At 28.7% G+C, this 13,541-nt stretch overlaps 1 protein-coding gene across 1 annotated transcript in view; it reads right to left on the reverse strand.

Annotated features, from left to right (window-relative positions):
* The window catches only part of stumps (DBB domain-containing protein stumps), a 34,647-nt gene extending 21,306 nt beyond the window's left edge, over positions 1 to 13,341 (reverse strand). The window contains exons 1-4 of the mRNA XM_089219505.1: positions 13,019 to 13,341; positions 6,291 to 6,329; positions 4,298 to 4,557; positions 1,470 to 1,680 (exon numbers count right to left, since the gene is read on the reverse strand). Coding sequence (XP_089075631.1) covers positions 1,470 to 1,680; positions 4,298 to 4,557; positions 6,291 to 6,306 — 487 coding nt within the window. The 5' untranslated portion in view covers positions 6,307 to 6,329; positions 13,019 to 13,341. The remainder of the gene's footprint in view (positions 1 to 1,469; positions 1,681 to 4,297; positions 4,558 to 6,290; positions 6,330 to 13,018) is intronic.
* Between the last annotated feature and the right edge of the window lie 200 nt (positions 13,342 to 13,541).

The raw sequence follows: 13,541 nt of genomic DNA on the forward strand, positions 1-13,541 counted from the left end.
ATTAATTTATACTGATTAAGTTAAACTAAAAAGTTTATGATATGTTTTATATGGGTACCGATAAGCAGAAATATTATTATAATATTATATACTTAAACGTATTTAGTTTAAATTCTCAAGAAAGCATTAAAATGCAAGTGTATGAACTTGTAGACTTTTACTCTAAAAATAAAATTCTGTAATCCACGTTTGCTACTCATTTAGCTTGACCTCGTTTTTTTTTTTTATATATTGTACTTTACAGTGTATACAGTTTTAATGTTCTAAAGCGCAGTATAAAATTTAAATTACCGTATGAAGTCATTATTATATTTCATTTTTTAGGTATTTGAGTATAATTGAGCTTTGTTTAATTTTATTATTCCATGATTTCTTTGTGCTATTTAAATATTTATAATCCCTTACCTATTAATTCATAAATACATTTAGAGCTTATATATTGTGTTAACAGTTCTCGCAGGGTATTACGTATGATTTTATAAATTTTATATTTATTAATTGCTTTATTAGCAATTTATGAATGAAAACTGACAAGAAAAGTCAACTTTCAAACAGCGACAGCATTATTTTAGTGAATATGGAATTTATTTTGTTAAATGGTTTATAAGATAATACCTTAATTTTTTTTAAAGATCATATGTGATAATATTATTTACGCAATAAATATTAACTTGGTAAATAAGAATGTATATTGTAGTCCATCAAGATCAAATATAAATTATTATAACTGAACCAATAATCAATAGAAAAATAAATCGATTTAATTGCACATTTTTTATGTGCATTCAGAATTCGCAATTTCATAATTCCACGATTCATAGTTTATTATTACTATAATTTCTCAACCGTTACGCTGCAGTATATTATAATAGTTTTAAAAACAATGCGCATATATAATTTTATCGGTATAATATTTGGTCGTATTAATTTACCACAGTTCATTATTCGAATAAAATACAAATTACACACTTTTGAATTTGGTGGAATTTTTTTAATTTTTCGGTTTTGAAGGAGACCATAATATACCAGATATTGTTTCTCATTGTTAAATGGGAGATGTTGTTGAATGTAAATATATAGACATTTTTTTACTAATAAATTCATTCATAACATAATCTATAAAGACAATGTCAACTTTTATATTGTATAACTATCATTTTGTAATTATAGGCTAATAATCCTAGTAATTGAAGCCTTTATGTTAATAAAAAAAAAAAAAAAAAAAAAAAAAAAAAAAAAAAAATTCATTCATATTTTAAAAATTGCATAGTTTATGGAACATTCTGTTCATTTCACAAGTCACATCGTCCACTTTAATGCGTATTATAATGCGCACTCAAACGCAAAAAAAAAAGATTAATCGTATAATAAATAGTATATGACGTTATTATGATGTGGATATGGTTTCCGGCACGAAACTAAACATAAAGACCACAAGCCTATTATGTAGATTAGAAATAATGGATTACCTCTGAAGTCACCAGCAGCTCGAGGGGATTTCGCCATGCAGTCACTCAGTGGACGTCTGCTGGAATAATTTCCAAATGAGCTTATCGAGTGTCTTCGGCCCCCTCGGACCGTTGATTTCAGGTTGCTGTACCGCACGTCACCGCTGCTGTTGAAGAAAACGTCACCGTCGGGTTGTAGGTCACAGTGAACTAAGTCGTGTTGTAGCGAATCCTGTATATTATTTATAAACACAAAAATTAAAACGTCCGTAAATTTTCGGTTATAATTTTCGAATTAAAAGTTACGTCAGCAGCTGCATAATATGATTTGAGACAGTGCGCCGCACTGTAATTTATACGACCGTAATAAAAAATTATCTGCAGCAGCGAGTATTGACGATTATAATTTTATTATACTGCAGTAATTATTACTAACTTAATACATCGATGTGATATATATATATAAATATATATAGGTACCTCATATAGTCATTTACTCATATGGATCAATTTCAGACATATTATATGTATTAACATTTTATAATAAGGTAGGTAATGGTTAACATCGTCAATCATTATATTTTGAGTATCAAGTGGATATTTAAAAAATAAATATGATAAATTATATAATACTGATCTCTTCTAAATACGAGTATACATTAAAAATTAGATACATTGCTTCGTTTATGGGTATACCATATTATTCATATTAAGATCACTTAAAAGTGTACTGTGGCTATATCTATACAAAAACTTAATGGCTTATATAATACTAAAATTAAAATTCTGCATTAACTTTCTTTTGTTCAATAGTAAGTATGGCTTTTGAGATCCGATTATAAATGTACATGTTATAGTAAAATATAACGAAATTCAGGTAAATAAATTGCGCAAGGCTCGAACTTAAATTATATTACATGATCCATTGTTTAAAAGTATAAACTCTATGTAGTTTTTTTTTGTTGTGTTAATTTTTTTAAATCTTAATCTTAGCCTTGAAACACATAAACAAGTGCCAAATAATCCGTCAACCCGATCGTTTGAACTAATAATGATAAGAAATAAGCCCTTTGCTAAAGACGTTTACCTTTACCAAGGATTTTTTTTGTATAATCTTTAAGATAAGAAAACATTAGGGATCACTTTAAAAAAAAATATAACCCCATTGTATATAGTATTGTGTTATTTTTGGATTATATTATAGTTTGTGTTTATTTAGTTGTCGAGTTGTGTAAGAAAAACTATTTGTTGGACTTTTATGACCTTCCGAACAAATAGGTATATAATAGGTAAAATCTTAATTCTTTCTATAAATTATACTGTTAGACTTATAGAATATAGTTCAACAACTGGAAATGATATTTCGCAAAGTTCAATAATATTTGACGATAGTTAAGGACAACGCACTAATCAGTTTGAAATTTTGAATTATTTGTTTAATGACTTGTTCACAATTGACTGGCGATTTAATAGTAATATTTTAGTTATGAAATATATTTTTTTTGCATATTATTGATTTATTTAACCATTTATTGGTAAATGGATCATATTATACTAACTTTATCAATAGTTTAACACATCAATATTAGCAATTTAATAATTGAGAATCTAGTATAAATATTATACATTATAGTAGAATATTACATAAATTAAACCAACCCTTTTTGAAAGAAATTTTAATATTTTTTAAATATCATATTTAATATTTGTATAAAGACAATTGTCTTACTTGTGCAACAGTGACGTAAAATCATGTTTAAAATGACTCTGTTGCATCATTGGCCTTAAATCCCAAACTGTCATTTGTGTGATTATTACTTGTAAACGCGCCACGCACCCTATTTGTTCAAGAACCTTTATTGTATATATTTACTTATTACAGATCTTTACAAAATATTAGTTATATATTATATAAATAAGCTTTATATACGAATTTATAATATTATTTTATAAGCTATGATGTTTTACGATTAGGTATATAATATATATATTATGAATTAAAGTCGCTAAACAATATTAATGATTGAATAATCATCAAGTGGTTAATAAAATATTATGCTTGGAAAACAATAGTCGATGTTATCATTATTCCTGCTGGCTTTATATCACGTTGGAATAGATACTTAATAGTATATCAATATATCATAATAGTGGGCACACACACACACTTCAGTACAATAAAAATACAAGTTGAACAAGACAAATATTGTGTCTACAAAATAATATCTTATATTATCTTATATTACTGTACGATATATATATTATAAAAAAGTTTTTAACTACAGCTTATTCTTAGAAGGTATAATATGCGGTTAATCGTTTGATGGGAGCTGATAATAAATTTGAAACCATATTAAAAAAAATCCTAATCAAATACAAATCAATCGAGCATATAATTTTGAGTGGTAAAAAATTAAACAAATAAAAAAGTTGGTAAAATGTACAATTTATTTTTTTATCGATAAAATATTACCTAATTAAATCTACTACCTATATTATCATATATAAATCATAATATTATTATATATTTACCTCAAACGTCGATTTATCTAAAGATATTATTACTTATGATGATTATCAGTCAAAATAGCATTGTTTTTTTTTTTGAAAAATTTAAAGTGGATTCATTTTGTAGTCTAGATGATTATTTATATTTTATAAAAACTCAAAAAGTTGCTTCTAATTTTTTAGTTTTATAGATTGTGATTTATGAAAACTTAAATTTTTATTAATTTTTATACGCATATATAGGTATTATATTGTATAGTTCTAATATATGTGTTTAAAACTTAAAATATGACTAAATCTTTGGTTTTGAATTATGGTTAGTATAAAAATAAAAACCTTACCTTATGACCGGTGCTTGCGTGTCTCCTGTGCTTAACTGAGGGTGCTACGTCTGCCGGCCTGGGCTGTCCCATCACCAGTAATCTGGCTTCTTCAATGTTAGCGCTGAAGGACCTCGTTAGGCACTTGTTACCGCTCCTATCTGCCTTTCTGGTCCTGCCCATTGATGCCGTCTCTGTTTTGTTCCTAGCCATCCTCTGCCTATCAACCAGCGGGACTACCTTCCGCAGTCCTTGGTTCAACGCGAAATAAGAAGGGTTGTCTACAATAATAAACAATTGTACATATTTTATATATATATATATATATACATATATAGTTATCCATTTTTTATATTATTTTATACGCTACATGCACAATACTCGTTGATTATTTATTTTTTACACGCCTATTTTAGGGATTATTTTTTTAAATGTTTTTTCCCCCTGTACATGTTTAAAATACTAATATTGTATTTTTGTGTGAATATATATATATTATATAGAAGCCATCCGTCGTATACGTACTGCGTATATATACATATTTTTTCTCCGTAAACAATAGCATAATGACGTTGTCCAGATTGAATCTTTTCTCTGTGGTTATAACTTTTCGGTAGGCTGGTGGTAACCGTCCGTGTGCACGCTGTTCATAAACGATTTACACATGGCACCGATCGTGTGTGTGCAATACTCCTCCCCATCCCCATCGCCCCTCCCGCCGTCTCCCCTCCTGCCGGTCTATCAGTTCAGTTTGGGTCGTAAAAAGACCGACCTTCTGCAGCGGCCCTATTGTACAAACACGCGGTCGTACGTCTTTTGACTCGCCGCCCGCCGTCACCGACAGGAAACCGGACCCCGTACACCAGACATCTTGACGGAATTTTGAGGTGAAATACGAATATCGAGAAATAATAATCCGACTACAACTACACACAATGCCATCCATATTTAGCAAATATGTCGGCTGTATACGCGTTTTTCGAAGTCTGCGAACCGATGAGAATATTATAAACGCGTCCGGATACACATCCAGCATTTTTGCTGCACAGTTTGCAGTAATGCGGCATGTATATATAAGAAGGTACAAATATGATAATATTATAATAATATCCATTGTGATGGATTAATAATATTATAATCTCGATGGAACTCTAACACACGTGTGTTTAGTGCGCGCGTGTGTGATGCGTAGATAGGATTTTGTTTTCCGGCCGCCTACAAAAATACTGTGAGATTTAAACAATATTATTATGCCGACAATACCGTGTTTGTCAAAGCGAAGACATTTCGATGTAAAATATTAAATTATATTAATATTACTTTAATATGGTTATATGGTCGTAACAAGACGGTCCATTAGCTATATTATTATATCCTACATTTCAGGGGTTACAAATTAGAATGTTGGATTAAGATGAGTGCCGAAAAAACGTAAATCGTAAGTAATATTACATCGGAAAATATTTTAATAATGGTCTGCAATAACTATTAGAGTACAACAATGTTTATATTTAATAGATATACGATTTTATGTTAATGAAATCGTCCCTTAATAACATAGCCTATGCCATAGGACATCAACGGATGTACTTATATGTATAACAAAATCTTCGTGTGGTGGCACGCACTATATAATAATATGGTCGGTGGCCCTGCTGTTTCAAAAAAAAAAAAAAAAAAAAAAAAAAAAACGTAAGCGATAAACTGTGCGTCTTGAAAAGAAAACGTTTTAGAAATATATTATAACAATAATAATGATAATAAAAATTATATATTATAATAATATAATCGATTAAGTATTTCTAGTCACGGGGATGTTTTATATGCAGGAAGGGCGATTTAATGGGCATTGTGTTGTGTGCAAGCGCACGCGTGCGTGTGTGATGCGTATAGATAATAATATATAATATGTATATAGTGTGGTGGTCTTCTTGTTTACTATGCATACGAGTGCATATGTAGCGTATAAGTTATCATTAAACATAATATTTTAACCGCCACCAACGCTACTTACCCATTGCCGTATCCATTGTATCACTGATTCTCTGGAAATCTATAAAAAATTAAATTAAAATAATAATAATAAATAAATAAAAAAATATGACAACGTACGTTTTATAAAATTATTTAGTATCAACAGTTTACGAGTGTTGTGTAGGTATAAGGAGTAAGGACGTATGGAATATTATTTTTTCATTATAAATATTTTGGGACTTGTGAACAATGATCCGAATTTCTGAAACAACGATAGTTCAAAAATTCAGAATACGTAATTCATAATTGATTCAACGTTTATTTTTTGAAACAAACAACAACAGTCATTATTCAAGTGAAATGTCTGTTTAGATAAGAGATTTTCAACTGGGTGCCACAAAATTTAGATTAGATGTTAAAGAAAATAAACACATATAATTTATACCCGTTTTCTACAGTCTTTAAAACCAAATAAAAAACAAAAAATCGGCAAAGTCACTCAGTTGAATGGATATTCTTAAGAATATTTAATTATATTTTGATATTGCTATTGTTAGTGTATTTTATTACAGTTTTTGCTAATTATTAGCATTTACTACTTTGTTTGTTAGTAGTTTTTGTCAAAAACAAACCACATATTATATAATATAATATTTAGTAATTATAATATTATTTCACATAATATAAATGTACCTAGCTATCTTATAAACTCGAGCCAATTCCTACCGATATACCGTAAAACAGAGTGAATGGGATCACGGTATAAACAGCATAGAATTAATCAAAATGTTTTGAAAAATGTGTTGTGTGTAATAAATAATAATATTCAGCTCAACAACATAATGCAAGAGCATCCAAACAGCGTTCAAATATAAACTGATGCCTCCAAAACTAATGATGGTGTCGGTCTCGCAATGATAATAAATAATCAAACGATAGCATACACTTCCACCTCAAGCATCAATATTTACAGCAGAAGCGATGGCAATATACAAAGCTGTAAAATATCTCCACACTGAATATGCAAACCACCAAACAAAATGTATAATACTTAGTGAATCACTCAGCAATTTAATTGCCATCACAAATACTCGAAACCAAACAGATATCACAAAGCTCATACAAGAAGAAACTTTTCTTGCAGAAAACAAAAATATACACATCCAGTTTGTATGGATTCCGGGCCACATAGGCATTCCAGGAAACGAAATGGCTGACCAAGAAGCCCATAATGCAATTACCTCCACATTAACTGCAACCATAAATTTCATCACATTCGCAGATGCAAAGAACGAAATTAAACTACACTCAAACAACAAATGGCACTCTCACTGGTGAAAACTCAGCACCAAACTCAATAAAATAAAAAACAATATAAACCCATGGAAAAATCCTGAACTCGGTAGAAAAGAACAAACCATAATAAACCGCTTCCGAATTGGACACACACAGCTACTTGATGAGCAAAGACGATCCTCCACTATGCGACTCATGCAATGTACTTTTAACGGTCAACCACATCATTACAGAATGTCAAAAATATAACCAGTATCGAAATCAATACCACATCTTAACATCTTAGAACAAATTTGTCAAGCACTAGGACCAAATCTACAGGACGTTAAAGCTTAATTTTATTCTTAAAATAAAACAGAATTGTACAATTTAATTTAATGTAATCATGTAAATACTAAAATACTAACAATGTAATCAAAAATTCGTGTACTAATGGCCTAGTTATCGATGTATATTTCAGATCAATAAAAAAAAAATATATAATATTCATTATTCGTAGTGGTGAAAAGTTTTAAGTCCTTACAATCGATAGTTTTTGAATTACTGCAAATTAAGTACCGACATATAATCACTAAAATTGTAATTTGTCGTTAAAATATCCAATTTCATCAATATTTGAATTTGAAATCATTATAAATAATAGTACATATTATGTATTTTTAAAATTATACCTATAAGAAAAACTGATGAAGAATCTTGTTCCAAGCTTTTTACTGAGGATAACATTTGTAATCAATGTCCATAGAAAAGAATCAATTTAAAATACCTATATATCAATGATAAAATTAATCTAAACATATTATAAATGTCGTCTTATAGGTACCTATTATATACAGAAAATTGTAATTGAAGTAACAGTGATTAATATTTTTTCAATTACAAATTACAATAAAATAATAGTTGTTTGAGGAGACATCGTACCTGTGATATCGTGTTATAATTTATATAACTTATATTGGATAATTGTTTACATTTAAACTTTGCTAATTATATTATAGATTGCAAATTTTTGATGAAATATATTTTGTTTTTATTGTAATAGGTACGGAAAGAAATGACATTAAATGTGAACAATTTTTTACCAAATTATCAACATTTTTCTAATTTTCTAGAATTAATATAATGTTTTTAATAGTTTGTATCTTTTTTTCAACTAGATAGGTATTTATAAACAATTTCAATTTTTCTTCGATTAATGTTGATAGGAAATTTTTGTTTTCCGTTCAAAAAGTTTGAAATTCAATACAAGCGATTTATACCTACAATGGTCTTGCGCGACTAAGCCCTATGGTAACTTCTTCAGATTTTTAAGAAATACATGAAAACATAGGTATATTTAAACATTTATTTTGAGTTTAAGTACCTATATGGAATATAATTCATACCATTATAATGATTAAGACTCGAAGATAGTATTTATTTTTAGTACCAATCAAATTTAAAATTTAAAATGGGTATAGTTGTTTGAATTGTAAAAATAATAGGCAATAACCAATCAATATTAAAACTTAAAAATGTTATACCGTTTTTAAATAAAATATAAATAGATTGAATAGTTATTTTTAATATTTTATATGTTATTATTTTATCATATTTTTATGTACTTTATTATTAACATAGATGTAGCCATTCATATTACTGTAATAACAACAAAGAAGCTTACAAAGTATTGTATAAACGCTTTGATTAAAACGATATTTAGAATGTTTAAGTGTACCTACGTTATTTTACATCACCTCTCGTTGCCAGAAAATTAATGTATAATGTATTTAAATTTGAGGAATTTAGACTCAATGAATTACATTATAGAACACTGAACACATGTGCACTTTATCATAAACTGTTATTGTATTCGTTCTAGATTCGATCTATGAACATCATTAGATCTCCAATGATTGATATATTTTTTTATCGAGTATTTGAAAAGTGGTATTTTGAATAACGTATTATTGACCTTTTAATGATTGCACATGGCTTTAATGGCAGCACAGTCATAATTATAATACTTGTATAGGTACATCCGTTAAAAATGTTTTGAATAAATATAATTTTAATTTTGAATTGAAAAGAAAAAACGTTTTTTATGAAGGTACTTAAATGTTAAGTGTTAAATTTATAATTATATTTTTTTTAATGCGATTTAATTAGACTATTATTATTATTGACTTCAGTAGAAATGTTTATTGTATATTATATTATATTCATACATACTCATAGACATTTTCGATTGTCTATGAGAATATTATCTCAAGTATTATACTGCCCTATATAGGTGTTTAAAAATAATAGTATGTTACATATACCTTAACCTAGTATAATACCCAACATTGAAACATATAAAATAATATTTTCTTCAATAGTAAAACTTAAGGTCATTAGGTACTTGTAACTAACAACAATAATTTGACTAATTTGACTTATTAGAATATTATATAGTAATTAATGCAGTAAACAGTTATCACAATCCCTTTAACAATTCTATACCTAATTGATTAATATAAGTAATACGTTTTGAATTTCATGAAAATATGCAATAGTCAATGGGTAATGAATAATGATTAATGGTAATATATATGATATATAAGCCGTATAGGTATGATTAATGTCGATATATTAACGCTATAAATGTTATACTCTGCAACTAATATATTTATTTTTATTCCCATACGTTTACATTTGAATATTACTTCTAATTCTTATAAAATATATTGGTCATTTTTTTCAAACATTCTCACAAATTAAAATATTATGATCTTGTTCAAAAATAACAAATTGGAATTAACAGTTAAATATGTTAAATCAAACATCGATATTTACTCTTGATTGTTGATTACATATATGCACATAAAATAAATACAACAATCGACCATTTTATTTTATATTATGTACACATGCCCGTAAATTATTTATTTATAGATAATATTATTATGGACATTATCGGAGATAAGTATTTTTATTTTATTTTTAATTTTTTTTTTTTTTTTTTGGGGGGGGGGGTTAGGCCTAGTGGCTAAATGCTCTAAAATTTAAAGCTAGCCAGTAAAAACTCACAATGTACTTATTACAGAAATGAGTACTTGTAATATATTTATAATTTTTCAAAAAATTAATTAATTATCAAACCTAATAACTATATATTATATGTGTGAATATTAAAGTGAGTTGATTCAAGTTTTTTATTATATGAAAAAATAGAGCTTCAGCTTCAGCCCCTCCAAAAAAAGACGTTTTATTTCAGTCAAAAAAATATTTGCTATTTATGTTTATACTGTTTAAAAAAAATCAAAAATAGATAAATAAATAAGTTGTCTATAAAATAAAATCATTGTTATAAAATATATATGTATTATGTTGTTAACTTGTAACTGGATAATAATTCTAGTCCTATATCTTGTTACAATCCTGTTAGGATAGTATTATTTTTATCAACATTATAAAGGTCAAAAGATTACACTAAACTAATCATGTTTACTCTGATTAACAAACAAGTTGTTCATCAAAACGTTTAAAGATCTATGCATTTAAATGTCCTAATGATTAAATTCCCACAATTCGATAGGTAGGAATAGGTGGTATAGCGAGATAAACGGACGATTGTTTAACACTGAAAAATATTTAAATATCAACAATGAGAGTTATTTTAAATAGAAAGTACACTTTTATATTTGATTTTCGTTGAAAGGAATGTACATAGTCATTTTTGCTTTTAGAAAAAAAACAATCTGGTAATGAATAAGCTATGATTTAAAATATAATTATATTCAATATAATTTTATAAAATATAAAACGTATTTGGTACTTTAATCCGACAGCACATTGACATGAAATATTATTGTATTTATGTGTAAGTATATTATATATATATATATATATATATATATATATTATATATCTACTTTTACGTTATACACAACATTATACGCAGCCATTTTCACGTACATATAATATAGTATAATACTATAATATGATATTATTATATGGTTATCGAGTCGATCGATCTCATAAATCCCATGATCGGCCTGTAATAATCTCGTCCTCAATAATATAATATTGTTATTTGTTATATAGGATCTTATTTTACACTAAGGTGCCTGCAGTTTATACATATATTATATGCAACGTTCAACATCTGGCGACTATGGCACGCAGCGGCGCGCGTACACACACACACACACCATACACACACTATACAAACGGGTTGGCTATTGAGTATATTGTCAATCGCGCGTTTCAAAAGAAGACCCCTCGTCTCTGCTCTCAGACGACGACTTAAATTGAAAGACAATCAAACCCCATGACGGCGGGCTGGGTCACGAAACGCGCACGTTAGTAATACCATTACAATATACATTATATACAAAAATATGTATGTGTGCGTATATGTATGTATGTATGTATAAGTACAGTCGCCGTTTTACTTCTGCTCTATACGAAGCATTTGTATGATGATGACAATAATAATATTACATACACTCACAGATTTCGGACCCGGGCGGCCCGGATTTATAACACTCAGACGAACGTGTCCAGGATGCGGTTCGTTAATCCAATGAATAAAAAAAATTGTGACACGCGATTATGGTTGGACTCTGATTTAATTACTGGCAATTAAAAAATCGTCGAACAAATCGTCTGGCCAATTCTAATTGAATTCGTTTCTGGAAACGTCAGCACCCGCAGTTCTCCATATAATTATTATTATTACTCGTATGTAGTAGTTTTATGTACATATACGCACTCTTCATGTACAATATTATGATTAAGTTTGGCAACGCGATCGCATTATATTATTTAGTTGGTTAATCGGAGGCCTCGACTACTGTACAATGCACACCATATAGTACAGTATAACGGGTCAAAGGTGCGGCCGTGTATGGATAACACAATATATCATGCAATATAAAAATATAATATAATACAGCGGTGCGCGTGTGTGTACGAAAACATATAAATTGTTTAAAATATTAAAATATAATAAAAATAGTATAAAATATGCAATATAAATTACTAGGTTTAAGACGATAGTGCTATAACGTATGGACTAATGCAGTATCATTGTACTCGTGAAATAATAATACATATTATTATCGAACACGTAGTATGATAGTAAGTAAGGGATGTCTATTAATAATTTTTACACATGTAAAAAAAGAAAACAGCACACCTCTATATACCTTTATATATATGGGCTGTATAATAATATGTATAGCGTAAATCGTTCGTTTGACCACGGTGTTTCGTGTCGAGAATAAAAAATGTAGTATTCGAAAATCGAACCAACACACACTGACCAAACCACATATTTCGTACACCTACATAAAATAAGTTTTCTGGTGTACATGTTATTCTGCGTATCTACAATAACATGTTATATATTGTACCTACTTCGGGAATTCGATAAACTGTCTATAACATAATATGTTTTAATTTTTAATAGTATTGTATAGTATAGGTGCCTGTATAATAACGTACCTGCGGGTTAGCATACAATGTATTTACAAATCCCAAAAGAGCATTTCTCCTCTCGGTGGCCGCTTCCAAATCACAATAACCGTTAACTTTCGACGACGATTGCCGGTAAGAAGTATAACAATAAAGACAACAACAACAACAATAATAATACAATGCGTTGCGGTTATAACGCGTGCGCGGCCGAACGACGAATAATAATAAAAAACAAGCTGAAAACAAATCACGTCCTACGCCCCCGACAGTTGGCGTCGACTACTGTATTCACATGTTATAATATTCGGTTGAGGATGTTAAACACACGCCGCCCATTGTACGCAACGCACTGCGCAAGATGCGCGCGGTCGAGGCATTTTTATTTTATTTTACACGGCGACGTGCACCGAAAACGCCGTCCGCCGCAGCGGTGTAAATACGACGCGTTCCTGTGCCGAGTGCCTATATGTCGTCAAAACAACATAAAATCGTCTATTATTATTATTAAAAAAAAAAAAAACCGAAGAAAAAAACTGATCGAATGAATACA

The sequence above is a fragment of the Diuraphis noxia genome, unplaced genomic scaffold (genome assembly GCF_037042655.1).
Source record: "Diuraphis noxia isolate RWA-SAM2 unplaced genomic scaffold, SU_Dnox_SAM2 contig0002, whole genome shotgun sequence".
In the NCBI taxonomy this organism is placed as follows: domain Eukaryota; kingdom Metazoa; phylum Arthropoda; class Insecta; order Hemiptera; family Aphididae; genus Diuraphis; species Diuraphis noxia.